The following is a 21,212-nucleotide window of genomic DNA, read 5'->3' on the forward strand; positions in this document are numbered from 1 at the left end:
ATGTATGTAGGCAGAGTTAGCAGAAAAACAGACTTTTTGAGGGTAAGGCGAATTGCGTTCGCTAGCACAACCTCAGTGAACTTCTTAGTGTTATCTGGCAGCAATCGGTTAAATTCACATCGGAACAGTAAAAATGAGTAACCACTAACGTTTAGATGATGGAATGAGGTGGCGAATTGTGGGGAAGCTAGAGCAGGCCAATCGCAAGTCCAGGTATGCAGACAGTTTAATTTAACGCCCATCGTCGCGTGTAACCTATGGAAACAGTTCCAGGATACTAGATCCATTGAGAGAAAGCCTGGGAAAGGTCGTCCAAGAGCCACGACGGCCAGAGATAATTGCTATTTGTTCATTTTAGCGAGGCATAACAGAGGGGCTACAGCTTCTCAGCCCTCTCGGGACCTATATGCAGCCACTGGAACCCATGTAACAAAGGTGACTGTTTCCAAAAGACTGAATGATAAAGGGTTGTTTACCAGAAGACTGGTTGTTTACATCCCACTCACGTCTAAGGACAGGAGAGTCCGATTAGCACGGTGCAGGCAGCATAGGCATAGTGATTGGAGTACAGAGCAATGGGTGACCGTCCTGTTCACCAACGAGTCCTGTTTTAGCCTAAACACCGATTCTCGCCGTACTGTCATATGGAGAGAGCCAGGGATCCGCTACCTATCCTCCAATGTCCACGAAATCAACAATTATGGCAGTGGTGGTGTAATGGCCTGGGCAGGCATCATGTTGGATGGCCGCACACCTCTGCATGTCTTTGGCAGAGGCTCTGTGACTGGTGTGAGGTATAGGGATGAGGTCTTGGAGCCCTATGTTCGCCTATTCTGGGGTGCAGTGGGTGAGGATATTCGTCAGATGGATTGGCCAGGTCTCCAGACCTCAACCCATAGAGCATGTCTGGGACACTCTGGGGAGGGCAACTGCAACTCACAGCCCCCTCCGAGAACCATCCAGGAACTGAAAACAGTGTTGCTGAATGAGTGGGACCTATTGCCACAGGCACTGATAAACTGCCTTATTTCCAGTATGACATCCCGTTGCGAGGCCTGTATAGCTGTAAGTGGGGACCACACCCCCTATTAACCCATTTCTTTTGTGTCTTCTACAACCGATGTTTCAGATCTTCAGACTCCCATGAGTGTTACACACGAACATGTGTGTCTATTATAACTGTTGAAGGTTAATTTTGTTTGCATTATATCAACCTATGTTCACAACAAATTTTATTAAAATCTGTCCAGCAGATCTTGAGATCGTAGATCAAATATGAAAATTATCTTAATTTCTTTCACCAGTGTAGATTAAGCCTTTTCACATCATTTGTACTTGCTTAACTCTCTCAGCACGGGTTTTTGGATTTGTCATAAAGTTCTGTATTTAAACAGCATTTATTAACTAAAACTGTATAATTACTTATTTTAGTCTCTATTTTCACATTCATTAAGATGACATTTATTATGATAAAATTACTTAAAAAAAGTAAGAAAGCAAAATATCTAAAATTATTATTATTATAATATTATACATCTTAAATTATGTGTACCAAGTGGAAAAAAAATCTTATGAACGGATAAAGCCAGTCATACCACTCAGAATTTTATTATAAAGAAATGAGATAATTTGTACAAGTACTTGTAATATCTCACCCCCCTCCCCCATCAGATTGCTTGCACACAAAGCCTCAGTTGACATTTTCTGCTACTGAAGTGGCAATGATTTCTAATTTCAAATGAAAGGAATTCATACACTAAAAATAAACATACCCAAGAGAGAAAAAGGAGGGTAAAGGTGAAAATCGAAAAGGTAAAGTTAAAAATCACCAATAGATAAAGGTAAGTTCAAATTACATTTGCAATGAATCTGTATAATGAAGGGTAAGAAAATTATGCTTTTAAAAATTTTTGGAGTTTAATGAAAACACTTTTAAAAGGAAATTCTGCAACCAGCATAAATGAAAACATGACAATTTAACCTTTTAACTGTCATGCCCGAGATTCACTGGTGTTCGAAAATGTCACGCCCGAGTATTTCTCGGGGTAATTTTTTTTTTTTTTGAGTGCATCATATTGTCATACCCGAATATATATCGGGAGATGTTTATTTCGGCTACATTTGGTTTTTCCAATAAAAACATTTGACAATTTGTGTACCCAAATCATCAAAATAACTTGACCGTTAAAGGGTTAATGCAACATGATGAAACACTGTTATAATAATGATGCATATTCTTTAAAAAATTATAAAAGCCATGCAAATACTTACTCATTCTTTTTAATTATATTAGTAATTTCATTTTCAATCCTGGTACAATCTGTTTCTAAGGCATTTAGTGTGTGTTGGACGGTTCTGTTAATAGTTTTTTCAATCTCTTTGCATACTTCTTCTATCTGATTGGCACATCGAGCTGGCTATTAATTAAAAAAATAGCACAAACTAAGTATGAAACTGCAGTTAACCATTATTTTCAGAATGTTAGTCATGTTCATTGCAGAGTTAAATTTATACATGCATAATTTTATATACATCATTAAACATTAATATTTTAATTATAATTATCATAAAATAAAAAAATCACCTTGTTTGGATTAGGAATATAGATGGTTGAAAGATCAAAACCAGCTCTATTCAAAACTGGTCTTTTACACAGTTCTTGTACGATCTGCATGAGCACTTTCTAGAAGAAAAATATTATACTAAATTACTCCTGCATCAGATATATACAATTAAACTTTGATTATCTAATAGGAGGAAGGATATGATTTATTGAAGTTATACTGCATTACATATTCAACATACATATAATACAACTGGAAAATTAAAATAGCAAGACTCAAGAAATTGTAAAATAAAAAAAGACACTACTTATTATTTTATTCAAAGTGCATATCTTTTGATTCAACAGAGCAAGTAACATAATTTAACAAAGCCTGAAATCTGGAAAGAAAAGTGAATGGTAGTACACAAAATTTTGCCTTCTAAGCCAAGAACTTCTTTACAACTACTGCCTGATCTGGTGTTTTATCCTTATGTAGAGACCAATTGCCATATGCTGAACACTTGATTTGAACTTGAATTTCAACAGGTATTCCAAAAATTTAAAAAAAAGTATACTGACAGTTTGCCTTTTATGAACAAATTCACCATCAGTAATTTATTGCCTTAATGTCGTAGAAATATACCAACATTTTGCCTTTACTTTTGACTTCTGAAGATGATTACTTGACCATCAAACAAACAAACAAACAAAAAAAAAAAAAAAAAAAAAAAAAAAAAAAAAAAAAGGTCACATACATTGGAAAGTTTTTTTTTTTTTTTGCTTTCTTACCCAAGTCTTCCATTAAAATACAATGAATCATCTAATTATCAACAAACCATCATCTTCCAACTTGGACAATGGTCATTCTGTAGCCATTCTTTCAGACTTTCATATTAGGTCTTGCTTCATCTTCCAACACTTTGGACTTATTACATTCTAAAGAATAACTGAGCATGAAGTAAATTATTCTATAGACGTATATCCTTAATTCAACTGTTTTTCCGAGATAAAATAAAACACGATATTTACTTTTTGCTTCATGCTGCAATCATACTTTCTCACTATAAAAAATGATGAATTATTTCCCATCCCTCATGCTTAGCAGATATAATGAATTGTTGCCAGATTAGATGCAGGTTAGTTATAAGGGTAATTTGAATTTTTTATTTATTTTTTTAGAACCAAATGTATTTCTATATTGGCCATAATAAAATAAATAAATTATTTTATTATCAAATGGTGTAAGTTCATTAACTGCAAAGGAGACAGGAAACATAACAACTTCACAGTTTTAATTTATGTGCACAGTTTATCCCCAAATTACTTTCAGACTGCAATTTTCCCTCCCTCAAAGGGAGTATTTTGCTTGAAAACACAGCTGATGCAATACTTTAAAAAGTGATTAAAAAGACTATACCTTGGAAAAAAATTGAAAACCTACTATGGAAACATGGATTAGAATCATCAAGAGTTGTCTGAAAAAATTAAGATCAAGATACAATACAAATCACCAAATTACTTCTGAAACTGCATTTTTGAATTCTGTGCTTGATACATAATCGATTCTTGATTCCCCTTTCTATGTGATACATTTTTCAGTATTCACCAATCAATGCACAAAGATTTTCTTACTAAAGCTACCATATGTGTTATTAATCCTCCTTATCCAAACTGGTCAACAAAATCAACATAGCTAAAAGAACTCATACTGTCACATATATATTTATTCAGCTCTATCCCAGTTTTAATGCAGAACACCTGAAAGGGAGCATCGAAGAATCTCTCTCCTATACCTTCTTTTCTTATCGCCAAACTGCTAGAGGAACTTTTCATTCATTTGTTATTTTACATGTTCTCATGCTGTAAAGAGACTATACTTTTACAAGTATCCATGACTTTTCCAGGATTTTAACCTTGTCCAACTATATGTCAGGAGGCACAGTTAATCACCGCATCCTATCTGGAAAAATTCTGCATATATAAACTTTACCAAATCAAAGTGCTTTGCATTATACGTTGATCAGAAATTTAGATGTGTTTTAAACACACACAAATTTCTTTTTAATGAAATGCACTTACTAGAAAAACCCCAAGCACATAAGGTAAGTCATAAGTACGAAAAGTAGGGTGTTATTAAGTCTCGGTTCACATAAATTTTCTGAAACATTTACTTTTAAATAACTTTCTTCTGCATTTAGTATAATGATAACTTGATATTTACTTTATTTACAATTAATAATTTTAACAATATATATTATTTTTTAATTTATTTCCTTACAATACAAATTTTTAACATTCTGACAAACAAACAATATATATACTAAAAGAAATATAAACACCACTACTTACTTGTCGATCAGTTTCATTTCCAGCCTCATCTGCTTTACTCAGGAACAGCTTAATTTTTTCACCATACTTGGCACTTAAGGATTCCACTACGTTAAGTGTTCTCTTACGAAGAGCTTGGCCAATTGGATCAAAAAACACAAATATCAGGTCCGAAATACTTCCTAATAAAATAACAATATGAAAAAATTCTGTGACAACAATATGTTTTATATTAAATATGAAGGAAAGTTAAATTAATTACCTAAAAATTTGATAGCTTTATCAACATCAAAGGGATAATTCATTTCTCCATCAACCAATCCTGGTGTGTCAATGAATGTAACCAAGCTAAACTTTTTCTGTTTGGATGTTGATATTTCAGTTGTAACATAGTCAACAAGGCCTAAATTTTAAAAAAAGATAATTTTATTCATAACATTAGGCTTAACTTTAAAAATGCATTCCCATTCTGAAATCCCCTTAATAAAAAGTGTTTATTGCTTCTTAAATAATTAAATAAAATATGCAAAAGTAAAATAAAAAATAACAGTAAGCATTGCATTAAAAACATAATGACAGTAAACATTGCACGAAAAAAGCGTAAATGAAAAATGTGGTTATAGAAGCTATAAACTAAACTAGTAATGCTTGGCGATGAGAAATATTGCATACTCCCTTGAAGGAACAAAAACATACCCACCAAAGCTTTAAAGTAAAAGTAGCATGTTCAAATTTTAAGAGCTTAAGATCTGTAATTTAATCATGAACACGAAATAATTATTTCACACAAATATATAAATGTTAGGAAAAGTGGACCAATCTGAAAATCAAAATTAAGTAAAAGACAATTTTATACTGGTATCATGTTTAGAGAAATTTTATACAGACTTTGAGGAAATCTCCCTTTTTCAACATCCAGAATTTTTAATAACTGGGAAGGATTACTTTAATATATCATATATGGCAATTTTTCAGGATTGAAATACAAAAATTAATATGTTTGCTTCAAAAGGATTTTAGAGTTATAAAATTGCCTAGCAATATGCATAAGCTTACTATATATATATTACATACAACTAATTTTAACATGCAGTACATTCACACAAAGTGCAATTAATCTAGCATTAAAAGTAATTTTCATTTTAGCAATATCAATTAAAGAAAAACATGTATAAAAGCACACATATGTGTTATTAACCCATTATTACCTACTGTATAATACTCCAAAAAATATTATTACCCACTGCATAATACTCCAAATACAATGATGCAGTTGATTTGAAGCAGGAAGAACAGCCCTTCACTGGGCAGCTCGCAGTCAAATCAAGCTAGCAGCCCGATGATGGACTGCCCTACCTACAGGCTATTCAGTTGGTGCACTCCTTTAATCTTTGCTAAATATAATTAAACTTCACACTACTAAAACTAGTATGAAAAATAAAACAGAAATGATGCTAAAAAAATAAAATAAAATAAAATAAAAAACAGAAATGATGCAAATATTTTACACTTCAATTTTAAAAATCCAGAATACAATATAACAGATGAAATTAATGTAAAATACATTTTCGATTATTACGGGGCAAGGATCAGTAGTTCTGACATGAAATTTATCTTGTAATTCAGACCACATAAATACACTTCAAATTTACGTTTCGGTTACTTGAATATGGTGTTTCATTATAAGGATTATCTACACAAGGAAAAGGATAGCTTTGTGGATTTGCTTCACATATGGGGAAAACCACAAAACTAACCGTGTAACCAATCTATTACCCTGAGTTCAAACACCGGTTGAATTACCAGTATTCAGTCATTTTAATCACTTAGCTCCTGATGCGGCTCTAACAACTTAATTGATTGAATTAAATGCTAAATTTTACGCAAGATAGAAAATGCTATGATATCAAACACTCTTTTGAATGCAACTTTAATTAAAGACCATGAAACATATTTTACATAAATATATATTCATAATAGACCTAAAATATAGTCAGCTTCTAAAAGTTAACACATTCTGTCTATGTATTAACCAGCAATATTTTCCCTGAACAAAAAAATAAATAAAAATAAACTTTTATAAATTTACAAATAAAAGAGAGAGAGCTGAATTAAAAGCAAGATAAAATTTCAAAACTGAAAACCATGAAAATTAATGTGTGAGCAACTCATCACTGACAAAGTCTACATTAGACATTTTGAAGATAAGCAGATCTGTAACTTATTACAGCAATAACAAAGAACTAATCAGTGATAACAACTTGACACTAAAACAACTTCACTGTAAATAATGAGTCATACAAATATTTGAACGCCTATTTCTTTTCTTTTCTTTTTTTAACACTATACTTACTTACAACTAATGCCAAATTTACTTATTAAATAAATTTTGTCATACAAAAGGACTAAGTAAACTTCATATCAACCAGTTCTGAGCTCGTACACAATCTCAGTAAATCATCAGAATTACCGAATAAAGTTGCATAGAAGCTCAAAGTTTAAAACTGAAAATTTTGCTGTCAATTAAATTCCATGAAAATTGTTCATAAAGTATGGTACAGCAAACAGTCCGACTGCTAAGGCATTAACATAAAGCCTGTTCAAAATCGTAAAAACAACCTTGTATTTAGCGTAAGTATAATGAAACACTCAATCGATTTCGAGGGCAGCTAAAGGTCCCTCCTCATCAGGAGAAAGAAATACCTAGAAAGAAGAAAATAAAGAAGGAGTCTCAGAAACACGTGGTCCTTATCAGCACTGCACGTGGTTACCATTGGATTTTTAATCAGAGTTGCACTGGCCGCCTACTTTTACTGAGCCAGGCTATCTGATCAAGCATAAAGAACAAGAAAAATTAGCGAAGTTAAAATAGGGAGCGAGGGGCAAATGCACCTTCACGCTCAAAATCTGAACTTCAAATAATGGAAAGCAACCACTGAACGGATTTTTATACCCTCTGGTAGTACCAAACGCGAGGAGGTAACGCCATTTATCGGCAAAAATAACTGAATTAAGATAGCAGAATTTTAAAGGCATTAGGAAGGACTGGATTGGACTTCAAATCATTAACTAAACCTGCTAAATCTTTGTGAATGTGAAAAGCCTCAAGAAAATCCAAGTCACCTATGGAAGAAGCCTTTTGGATAATTTTTGCGGACCCAAAGTCAAAATTATGGTTAAATGTCCAACTATGATACGCTATTGAAGACTTGTTAATTTCGCCTGTTCTGACATAAGATTCATGTTCCTTGATACGAAACTTCAACGCTCTTTTTGTTTGGCCAATATATCTTAAACCACACTGACATGATATACTATAAATTCCCCAAGAATTCAAGACAGAAACGCAATCTTTTAGAATCGAAGGGTTAATTTTATTAACAGGGGAGAAACCGACTTGAAAATTGAATTTCTGGAGAATCCGTGCAATTTTATAGCTAACAGAAGGATAAAATGGAAGCACAACAAGGTCATTAATATTATTTCTAACAGTGGAATGTCTTCTTTGATGGGAATCTGAAAAATTTTTAACGGCTTTATCAATAATCACAGGAGAAAATCCACGGTCAATCGCAACTGCTTTCAAATAATTAAGTTCATTGGTAAGCAAAGATTCAGAGGAACAACCTTTAAGCGCGCGGAATACATAATAGTAAAAAGAAGCCATTTTTTGCTTAACATGGTGGCATGACTTGGCATGGGGTGGTAAACAAACTGCAAAGGGTTTACGGTACACAGTGGTGCTAAAATCAGTTTCATTGCGGATGATAAGAATATCAAGGAAGGGGAGGGAATTGTTGGATTCAATTTCAAGAGTGAATTGGATGGCTGGATCAATCGAATTCATGGTAGATAGAATCTCGGATAAATCCTCTTTATAACTAGGCTTCGAGAATTTTACTTAACACATACTGAAATTAATGAGTTGGTTTTGCTTACTAAAGTTTCTCTGAGTCAAACCCACTTTGTTTTCCAAAATGCATATTTTCGTCAAGTTGAAGGATTATTGGCTATGGATAATCCTCCGAGTCCGGTACTTGCTGACATTTATATGCACTATTTTGAGATGAAATTATTTGATAAACTATCTTTTCGTCTTTGGATTCGGTATGTTGACGACACTTTCGCACTTTTTGACAATTATAAAGAGGATTTATCCAAGATTCTATCTACTATGAATTCAATTGATCTAGCCATTCAATTCACTCTTGAAATTGAATCCAACCATTCCCTCCCCTTCCTTGATATTCTTATAATCCGCAATGAAACTGATTTTAGCACCACTGTGTACCATAAACCCTTTGCAGTTTGTTTACCACCCCATGCCAAGTCATGCCACTCTGTTAAGCAAAAAATGGCTTCTTTTTACTATTATGTATTCCGCGCTTAAAGTTTGTTCCTCTGAATCTTTGCTTACCAATGAACTTAATTATTTGAGAGCAGTTGCGATTGACCGTGGATTTTCCGTGATTATTGATAAAACTGTTAAAAATTTTTCAGATTCCCATCAAAGAAGACATTCCACTGTTAGAAATAATATTAATGACCTTGTCGTGCTTCCATTTTATCCTTCTGTTAGCTATAAAATTGCACGGATTCTCCAGAAATTCAATTTTCAAGTCGGTTTCTCCCCTATTAATAAAATTCACCCTTCGATTCTAAAAGATTGCGTTTCTGTCTTGAATTCTTGGGGAATTTATAGTATATCGTGTCAGTGTGGTTTAAGATATATTGGCCAAACAAAAAGAGCGTTGAAATTTCGTATCAAGGAACATGAATCTTATGTCAGAACAGGCGAAATTAACAAGTCTTCAATAGCGTATCATAGTTGGACATTTAACCATAATTTTGACTTTGGGTCCGCAAAAATTATCCAAAAGGCTTCTTCCATAGGTGACTTGGATTTTCTTGAGGCTTTTCACATTCACAAAGATTTAGCAGGTTTAGTTAATGATTTGAAGTCCAATCCAGTCCTTCCTAATGCCTTTAAAATTCTGCTATCTTAATTCAGTTATTTTTGCCGATAAATGGCGTTACCTCCTCGCGTTTGGTACTACCAGAGGGTATAAAAATCCGTTCAGTGGTTGCTTTCCATTATTTGAAGTTCAGATTTTGAGCGTGAAGGTGCATTTGCCCCTCGCTCCCTATTTTAACTTCGCTAATTTTTCTTGTACTTTATGCTTGATCAGATAGCCTGGCTCAGTAAAAGTAGGCGGCCAGTGCAACTCTGATTAAAAATCCAATGGTAACCACGTGCAGTGCTGATAAGGACCACATGTTCCTGAGACTCCTTCTCCTTTATTTTCTTCTTTCTAGGTATTTCTTTCTCCTGATGAGGAGGGACCTTTAACTGCCCTCGAAATCGATTGAGCATTTCATTATACTTACACTAAATACAAGGTTGTTTTTACGATTTTGATTGTCACATTAGCGTGTTTCTCTTCTAGTCTATAAAGCCTGTTGTTAAAAATTACAGAAGCTCACTTGGAAATGCCTCACAGGTGAAAAACATTCAGCACATTTTCAAATTTTCCTTACATAATGCTGTCCCAGAAGAAAGAAAATTCAAGATAAATTAATATTTAATGTTTAATTTGAGCAATACATTGCATAAAATGACTATAAATATATTTTTACAATTTAAAATATAAAAATATAAATTGAAAATTTTTGGACAAAAATTTAGCAAATTTGCTTTCACTTCATGTCAAGTCTGTTTACCTTGAGATTACTTTACCCCCTATTAGTTTGTAAATCTACCTAAAGAGGGGCAGTACACATTCAACGCAGTCAAACTTAGCTTAAGTAGTTTATGCCACTGAATACATACTGCCCCTTTCAGACAGATTTACAAACTAATTTTGGGTAAAACAATGTCAAGGTAACAGATGTGACACGAAGTGGAAGACAAATTATTTTTCTATTGATTTATTAAAGAAAAAAAAAACTTCTGTAATTAATTTTTATCATAGATATAACACACTAATAGTTCATATTTAAAATAATTAAACTTGTTTATTTAAAAAAATAAATCAGGTTACAAAACAAAGATGTTGAATAACATGAAACTTGAAAGGGACAGGCATATTTGCCTACAATTATGAAGATTTATGTCTGAAAAATTTTAATTGATTTTTTTTATATTTTGCATTGTAGAAATATATTTATAGTCATCTTTACGCAATACATTGCTCAAATTAAAGTTTAATCATAATTTATCTTGAATTTTCTTCTGGGACAGCAAATGCAAGCAAAATTTGAAATGGGCATTTCATTTCATTAATAATAGCTGGATTTGTACATGCCTACATCTTCCCATATATACCCAAAAGTAACAGGGAAGTAAACCAAACCTGTCCAAGTTGTTATGCCACTTATTTCACATTAAAATTAACTAAAATAATGATACAGCAATACACAGTAGAGTTCCAGAATTCCATGTTCATAGTTGCCAATCCTGAAATACAAAAAAACTGAAAGGTTCTTACATTTCAGCATTACAACTTCAAAATGTCTCCGAGTTGATAAATGTTAGTTATTACCTCTCTATAATGTATTATTCGGACTGAAGGTGGGGTGGGGTGGGGAACCATTTCTTAAAGTTTCTTCATAAAAGCGAATATTGCTAAAGCTTGAAATGAATTTAAAAGCTTCAATAATTTACAGTACAGAAAAATTTAAATGTCTGATACTGTAAAATTCTGCCACTGAAAAAATAACACCTAGCCTTGTCAGGAACCTCTCAGAAAGCTAATTTTTCTTGTATTTATAAGGGAAAAAAAGGATTATGAGAAATAATAGGAGTTACTGGGAAAGTGACAAGCCAGTAATCTGAATTTGATCAATCTGAGTTTACTATTACATATATTCTGTCCATGAGTTTTGCAAGATAAATAAAATGCCAAAATTATATTGTTTTTTAAAAATGCATATTTTAAATTTTTAAATTATGATATTTCACTAACAGAAAACACCATTATTAAAAAAAGGGGGCCTTATTTTTTAACATATACTAAGAGGCGGGAGGCACAGATAATTCAAAAATAAATTTAAATGATACATCCAACTGAAAAAAAAATTTTAATTTGCATGTTTCAATAATTTTAATATAAATGCACTAATTTACAAGATACAAGCATACCTTTGATTTCACACAGAGGTTTGAAGTGAGGATATAGGTGGAGAGTTGCATTGCCCTAAAAATAGATATTCAAAAAGCAGTTAAACAGACACTTCAAAATTGCATTTACTTATTCTTATAACAAATTGTAAAAATGCAAAGGAGTTATACAGATAGATGATATTTAACAAAAGACTATATAATATTACACACTTGTCCAACTTTGGAAAAATGCTTCTAAAATGAACTGAAATGTCAATATTTTATGGTTGCCAATACACACACAATATTCTGAATTTGCTGAATTTGTATTTTTAGTGAAAAGGAAATTAAAACATCTATCAAATTGCAAATCAATTTTATGACAGATATGATATTGCATTAGTGATATTCTTTATCTAGTTATGGGTAAATGTACCTCAAAGTATGTTCAGCACAACTGAAGTTATGAACAGTTTTCAGACATCTACTTTAAGAGTTTAATGTCTTCATTCTAGGATTTTTTACAAATTCAGCAAAAGAAAATTTTTTAGTTATCAATTTTCAGCATATTTTACTTCATTTTTACTTCCTTGTACGAAGTAAAAAGGAAGTATTGTAATCGCGAAAAGTTTCAGACAGCATATTTCAACGAAAATATCCATTTTGACCGCTATTGAATGAAATTTAACAATGTTTTTGCGAAACATCTGTAAGAAGGAGGAAATCTGTCATAAGGAGAGAATAAAGGAATCTTTTCCTACAAAAAAATTATAAAATTGCTTTAAAATGAATTCCGAAGAGAATTTTTCGTACTGTTTGTATGTATGTATGTATGTATGTATTTCTCATAACTAAAAAACGAGTAGCCTCAAAACGTTGAAATTTTGTATATAGGATTGCCATAACATGTAGATGTGCACCTCATATTATGGTTACAATCGGCCGCACCAAACGTATATAAACATTTTTATATATATATCCACTCTGTTACCCGGCTGAGTCATTTCAGTTTCTTTACTCTTATATGTTTGTAAGTTGTGCGTTTTTTGCTTTAAAAATGATTGAATTATGTTGTTCTTATCTTACGGTTAAGATTTGTATGCCTCTGGGAAATCCGCAAGCAATATTTGTAGAATTATCAACAATTTAAAAGCTGTTTAAGTCTAATTTTTATATAACATGGTGGACATATTTGTTTACATTTGAAACATCAGAATAGCAGATTTGTTGCCAATCTAGAGACTAAGCTTCGCAATAACAAAGATAACACCTTCATTTATTATTGCGAATTAAATCATGCTTAATCCTTTCTGGAATTTTTCGAGGAAATAAGTGTTTAAGATTTACTTCAAAATTTTTAATACAAATATTTCGAGTTTTTATGTATTTTTGCCTAGTCGCGAAGTGAGAACTGAACTAATTGAATGAGAAATACTGAATCCTCTGTGAAAAACTGTTTCTTTTTTTGTTTGTTTGTTTGTTTGCTTAATTTCTTACGATTAGATAATTCTTCAAATGATATAAATTTTGGGCATTCTGAGTTATAATATGAATGAAATATAACACTGGTAAGTGAACCTAGAACCCAGAATGTCGCGATGGTAAACAAATATAGTGAATTTATTCTATTGTGGTTTATATGCTATCAATGAAGTAGATATTAATTCAATCCAATAAGTTTAAATGAAATGCAAGAAAAAATGCATATAATTTAATATTCCATACAAGGAAGTCATGTAGTGTACACATCAGATTTTTTAAAATTGCAACTCATGGTGGCATTTAATCTTACTGAAAAGGGTTCTCAGAGAGTAAATCAAATCAAAAAAACAAATATCAGAAATAAAAGTAATGTAATAAATCATTACAAGTATGCTTATCTCTTATAGCTTATAATCTTATAATAAATTAACATGCTCACAAATACTTTTGATACAAGATATAAAAATCAGAACAAGTAATGTTTTTGATTTGCTAATACCTAGCACTACACAGTTATAAAATTAATGCTTACAGATACAATCAGAGTTTTAAGCTACTTCAAATTACATATGTAGAGGCACCACCAACACTACCAAACTGCCACTGCAAGTAAGCATTTTGTAACTATGATTATCTAGCTAAGGCTTGTTGGCTTTAGCATATTCCTCCTCCTATTAGCCAAATGGCATGGAATCTGAGATAAGGAGTTCATTCTTGAAGTGTACTTCTTTTCACAGCATGCTGCCACTTTTGTAATATATGGCCACAAAAAACAACAGCGTACACGAAACTTAATTTCTTATTGAGGCGAGTAGCAAATGAAAGTGTTGTTATCCTTCCAGAAAATTTTAATAAAGTGCAATAGGCTGCTGAAGAAGATTGTCTTGCTCCATGCAACTTTAGAATACAGTGCTCAGTAATTTATATTTTCATGGATACTGTGTTTTAAGCAGCAGCAAAAAAAAGGGGGGATGAAGTTATTTTATAAATACTTTTATCACAATGTATTTGCTTCAAAAACTTTCTACATACTTTCTATTATTATAAGGGGTGTTCAAATGAAAAGGTACGGAAAGTTGTAACAACTAAACCAGTTGAAATTTGAACTTGCTGCTTTGGCATAACGTAGTGAGACATCTAAGGACACGAATGAAGTGTCCGACATGGTTGTGTTCATGCGCAAGTGCCTGCACATGACGCCGGAGTGAAGCAGGCAGTTGTGTGTTCCATCCAATTGATGTGGCAGTGCGTGTGATGACATCTTGGCATTCACATTGCGAAAATTCAACGATTGGGGAGCAGCAAGATATTATCAGATTTCTGAACGTGGAAGGGATTAAACCGGCCGATACTCATCTCCAGATGGTGGCTGCATACAGAGCAGATTGTGTGTTCGACAAGTCAATGAGAAAGTGGAGTACCAGTTTTCAAGAAGGCTTGGAGTGTTCGAGAGATGACCACAAGCCAGGTAAATATATATATATATATATCAACCTATCAAATATCAGATTTGAAGTACACCTTAAATTTGTCCTCTTGTCTATATAAATATTAACAAATCTTCTTAGATTGTATAGAATGTTTTTAACTTTCAAATTTACCATTTCAGATAAATAGTTCTAATTTCATTTAAAAAATTCTCTTGATTAAATCTAAAAATTAGGTTTGTTAAGCGGTTCTAAATTCACACCAATATTATTATAATATTAATTATATTATTATAATATATGCCTTATTAAGCTTTCCATTTTTAATCATTGGAGATGTTTTAAAGCTATTTAATTTTTATAAAAATTCCATATTTAAATATTAGAAACCCTTACTATTTATTCTGTTTTCCAACAACTCTAACTATACTTTACTCTTCTATGACATGCATTAGATTAATAACAGGTGATAATTATAAGCATCTGCAGCATTTTCATAATTCATAAAAAAATTTAAAACTCCTTTATGTTCATAACTAGGGATTTTAACTTCCTCTTGATCTATTTCTTTTTCATATATTGTTGTATGTAAGTTTTCATGTATCTAAAGTTTGTATATTGCTGTATTGTATTTATGCCAACTTATATTTAAATAGTTTTCATAATCTCTTGCATCATAACAGATGTTTCTAACACCTTGGTGCAGATTAATCTTCAGTCTTCAAATATGCAGCATATTTTCCAATCTACTTTCAGGTTTAATTATTTGAAATTATTTATAAAGAAAGATTGTCAATAAAGAATGCTAATATTTCTACTAGTTATAATTTATAATACGATGAGTTCATGCAATTTATTATATACCTCATTTATAAATTTTATAAAATTTTCTGGCAGTACTGGAATTAACTGCAGATACTCCTAATGCTATTCATTTAGATTACAATGATTGAAATTGCCATTTCTTTCTTCACTGATGCTTTTATGTTATATTCCTAATATTTCATAAAGGCATACAGATAAGTTTAAATCATTTACCAAACATTCAGCATACTTTTATGTTTACGAATACTGTATCTTCTCTTTTCTTTAATATATTTTTCATCATATAGCATCTGATCACCCTCAAGGGGTCTTACCAGGCAATAAAGTCACTAAATATTGGCATTTTGACTGGAATTTCAAATCCTGTTGATACCCTAACTCTTCCTTTCTCTGTACACATTTAATATGGAAAAAGTACATTGTAAAAACTTCAGTTTATGAAGTAAAAAACTTAAATTTTATCTTTAAAAATGCTACAAAGTTTTATTCATTGGTAATTTTCATCTTAGCATATTTCTTTGCAAATCTTATTAATAAGAAAATAAAAAGGAAAGAAATAAACTCCGTTTCTATGAGTGATACCTTGGTGCAAATTATACATGTTTTTCCACAAACATAGACTTTATACAGATATCATCAATAAATTATGGATTATTTCTCCATCTAATTTGCTTAACATGTTTATTCTGGAATTCTCCTGAAAGTATTATCCTTTAACATGTTTATTCCGGAACTATACTATAGTACCGAATAATCGTTCGCACGACAGTTAACTATATTAAATTTTTCTGTCTAGTTTAAACATCAATTTGTGTTTCACTATCATAGTCAAAGAAATATATTAAATAAATAATAGCTTTAAGAGATGTAATTTATAAGAAATATAATTTGATTACTTTATATTTATCTAATTTATAATACTATTACAACAATATTCGGTCTAGTATTGTAAATAATCAAATGTGTTTCCAATGCTAATATGTGCGTTTACTAATATCTTTTATTTCCTCAGCTAGCCCTTGCATTTATCACTATTATTCAAGTAATTAGCCTACTTATTAGATATTCTTCACTTGTTCTTCTGATATGTAATCCTATTTCTCAATTCTTCTTTTTGTATTGGCTGCCTTTGGTTTCGAAAAAGTAAAATTAGATAGTAACCCTCAGCTTTTTGAAAGGTAGGGGTTTTCTTCAGAATGAGGTCATTAAATTCCCTGGCGGCAGGCAAAGGGCAGTTGCCTTTATTCGTGCAGTAGGCAGAAAAGGAAGAAACACATATGTATGTATACATATCTTTCATATGTACGTATACAAACGCAGAAAAGATAACAGAATGTGCTAAAAATTAAACAACAATTAAATATGCTTACAGTTAAAGTTTCCCTTTTTTTCCCACTAGTGACAAAAGTAAATCCCTGAGTTTCAATTGCCACACCAGTTTTTAAAATATGTTCTTCTATGTACCTAAAATTAATAAAATGCAGAACATGAGATCACAAGTGTTCACAAACATGAAATTAAAAATATAATTTTACATTTCCCAATTCATATTGTAAATATTGTTCAAAAAAAGTATTAGTTTTTTTTTGTATCTTTCTTAAAAAGATACTAGAATGTTAAAACTATTATTTTGATCATGATCATGAAAACACAAGATCTTACTGATACTGCAAAATAATAGTTTAAGTGCTCTTATTATAAACTGTTTTGTAATCAATATTACAATTTTAATTTAATTAATATTTTATATCCCCCCACAAAATACTTGCTTATGCAAGATTCAGATAAATTTCGAATATTAAGTAGATTCAGAATATTTTGAATATAAGTAGTAGTTTCTTGCAATACAGACAGCAACTGAGATACATAACATATATATATATACACCGTGTTTTAAAAAGAATATACATGTTACAAAGTGTTATTTTTTCCAAACTATCGATCACTGTGCCTCAGCTATTGGCGAAACGAATAGATAGTCTAGTTTATATTAACAGCTGCTAGATGTCAGTTGTCTTCTGTTTTGTGTGGCAACCATCACATGTTTAAAATGGCTACTCTGCAGCAGAAATCAATTTGCTTCGCTCAAGTTTGCGAAGTGCAATTCCGTGATTACAGTGCAAAGACATTTTTCAAGTTGAAGTACCAAAGTGATCCTCTGAATGGGTGGAACATTCGCAGATGGTATCGACAGTTCGTAAATACAGGATGTGTATGTAAAGGAAAGAGTTCTGGCCACCCTTGTGTTCCCGACAAAAATGTTGCATGAATTCAAACTGCTTTCCAAAGTAGTCCTTCAAAATCAACTCGTCGTGCCAGTCGGGAGTTACAACTGCCCGCAACAAAAATTTTGCGTGTTTTAAGACGTCGGTTGCTTTTGAAGCCGTACAAGTTGCAATTGTTACAGGCTCTGCATCCTGATGACAAATGCAAATGTGTGACATTTTGTAACGAGATTATTGATGCTATTGACAATGATAACACTTTCGCACAACGCATCCTGTTCAGTGATGAAGCGGCTTTTCATGCTAGTGGTATGTACACAAACACAATGTTCGAATTTGGGGCCTACAGAACCCGCATGCAGCCACTGAACATGTACGAGATTCACCCAAAATCAATGTGTTTTGTGAAATATCCCGATCATCTGTTTACGGCTCATTCTTCTTTGATGGAAACATGGTTAACGGTCAGCAAAGAGATTCTGTAATTAATATTAAAAAGAGTTTTCATTTCAAGTACATACTACTTTTATAATCTCTCTGTGGGATTCATATTCCTTAATTCAGTACAGTTTACAAGAATTATAAGAATAGCATTCTTCTGATACTACATAAAGATACCACATATATATTTAAGCAGCTGTAGATTTTGCTGCTATGTATACACAACACGCTATCCTTATGCATTATGCAGTCCAAAATCAAGTGCCCAATTAATTAAACCTATATATATATATACATATATTCTTTTTACACAGTGTAGGAACAAAGAATATGTTACTTATGGAAAAAGGCAGAGCTTACTTCTGCCGAGGAACATCATTATACATAAAAACACTGAGCCACTTGTGCACGGTTTTGCTTTTAAACACATATCAGCTAGCGAACTCCATTTTCATTTTTGGCTTTTGAGTAGTAAGGCAAATGCCCTACCAAAATTAAAGTTTATTAGTGAATAACACCTCCGTTTTATTGTACCCTTTAAACTAGAGTTCTATCATTCAGCAAACAATTACTGCAATGTTGCATGCAGATATAAAACAGCCATTTTAAAATTGATGCAGCGACAAGACCAAATAACAATTCTTTAAATACTGTTGTGTAGAGCATTGCAAATTCAAGGGAGGATGTGTGTGAAAAATTTTTTTTTTTTTTAAACTTGGCATGTTTATAGGCAAGTACCATATTTTGTGATGATGATGGTGGTGACAGCTATGAATTCAAAGGTTTTGGATATTGCAAGTAAAAAAAAAATTTCTGATCACTGTGAAGAAATGCTAGATGAAGATGATATTATTGAACTATCTCAATGAGATGGCAGTGCTCCAATCATCAATCAATTAACAGAATAGAGAAATCTGTAGTATGGTTTTAAATCCAGAAAATATCACAATTTCGGCTTCAAGCTGCATTTCAATTTCATCAGGAAGTTACATAAACTCTGATTTATAGGAAATACCTCTTTCTTGAAGAATAGAACAGCCACTTGTTCATCTTTTGATATATCTTTTTCATCTTTTGGATTAGATGAACAAGACAGTTAGATGAAAAACGTGAATATAAGCAAAGAAGCCTAACCAAACTGACTGATGCCTGGTGCTGGGAAAATATGAAAAAAATTAAAAAGGAAGGGGGAAGTGGTATGGTTTTCAAGGAAAGTAAATAAAAATAACCACAAAATTTTCTGAAAGTAATGCCCTGATCTTCAAATCAAGCAATGGATGGCAAAATCTATAGTATAGTTTTAAATGCAAACAATATCGGCATGCATAGTACAGAAAGCCATGAATCGTTGTTGAGAATAAAAAGAATACAACTGACTATTTAATGACAACTGCTGACACAGCTATTAACCCTCTCAGCGTTACGGCCGGAAAATTCCGCATACAAGGCTGCCTTCTATATTCATTATACATGAAAATTTCTACTAGTTTTTAATGTATCTGATTTCGGTTTGGAGGTACATTGGAAGAAAAGGAGTCAAGGTACAAATTGAGAAAGTCATTTTTTAATTAAAATCATGAAAATACCACTTATTCATGACATTTTGAGGAACTTTGAAATTTCAGGGCTAAACCCATAACGCTCGGAGGGTTAAAGGACAGAACTTCACTTCTTATACTTATATATCAAAGAGAAGCACAAAACTGAAATTCTTCAAGCAACTTATGTTGAATGAAATGCTTAATAAAACAAAAGAAATGTTAACAATGAGGTTTTTTTTTTTTTTTTTTTAATTTAGATTTAAGATTTTAAAATGTTTCATTATATCATAAGTAACTTTTATATTTTCTATTATTTCTACACATCATTATGTAAGATTTAAATTAATGATCTGTTATGGATCTCAGAATTTGTGCTGTAGTTACATTAAACAGAACTTTTTTCCAAGCTGTATATGGTGAATGCAATAGAAATAGTAAAACTTTCAAGGTTTATTAAAAAAGATTTCAAAATTCAACTTTTCTTGTGATATATAACTGTTGAACTTTATATAATATATATATATATATATATTACTCTTATAGAGCACTGCCACAGAAATAATTCTATTTTATAAAAATATTTCTTTTACAATGATTTTGAATCGATCTGCATAAAAATTACATTCTTTATTATATACTATTATTCTAAAGATACATTTTTTTCAGCCCTTGATCCTGAAAATAGGACCAAGAGCAAAGTTTGACCTTAACTTTCACACTTTTTATCGGTCCCACTAATTTCGGGATATTAGAGTATTACATTCAGATATGATTTTATTTTCATTGCGTACTTTTATATATGTTCGTAATAATAACAAAATACAACATAAAAGAAAAAAGATTTTCACTATATGCTATTCTGGCTTATATGAACAATAATTAGTTACTTTTGTTAGTATATTTTAGGTAGTCTTTCATTTGCATATACTGATTGTATAAAAGATAGCATACGATGATGGATTGGATTATTCAATTATGGCAAAGCATGCGAGTGCTATCTGCCTAAAGGGAGGGATGTCTTCGTGGAGGACTTTCTAAGGGAAACTGGCTCGTATACACATTACACATGGGGAAAACGACGAAAACTCCCATGCAGCCAGTCCGTTCGCGGGATTTGAACCTTGGACCGAACTACCAGTGTTCAGCGTCTTTAACGCTCGACCGCTGGTGGGCTCATGATGAATATACCAGAAAGAAGCAACTTCTAAGACAATTTAAACTAGAGTAGCATATTTATGAATAACTTCAGTTCTGGAACTTAGGTAACGAACAGATAATAATTATTCATATCACACA

At 31.9% G+C, this 21,212-nt stretch overlaps 1 protein-coding gene across 2 annotated transcripts in view; it reads right to left on the reverse strand.

Annotated features, from left to right (window-relative positions):
• The window catches only part of LOC118182221 (uncharacterized), a 141,070-nt gene that overhangs the window by 9,313 nt on the left and 110,545 nt on the right, over positions 1-21,212 (reverse strand). For both annotated transcript variants that reach the window (XM_035351541.2, XM_035351542.2), the window contains 6 exons: positions 17,080-17,173; positions 12,015-12,069; positions 5,136-5,276; positions 4,895-5,055; positions 2,585-2,683; positions 2,272-2,417 (listed from right to left, as the gene is read on the reverse strand). In XM_035351541.2, coding sequence (XP_035207432.1) covers positions 2,272-2,417; positions 2,585-2,683; positions 4,895-5,055; positions 5,136-5,276; positions 12,015-12,069; positions 17,080-17,173 — 696 coding nt within the window. The remainder of the gene's footprint in view (positions 1-2,271; positions 2,418-2,584; positions 2,684-4,894; positions 5,056-5,135; positions 5,277-12,014; positions 12,070-17,079; positions 17,174-21,212) is intronic.

The sequence above is a fragment of the Stegodyphus dumicola genome, chromosome 12 (assembly GCF_044657685.1).
Source record: "Stegodyphus dumicola isolate Sdum_Otavi_A_Nest chromosome 12, ASM4465768v1".
NCBI classification, from domain to species: domain Eukaryota; kingdom Metazoa; phylum Arthropoda; class Arachnida; order Araneae; family Eresidae; genus Stegodyphus; species Stegodyphus dumicola.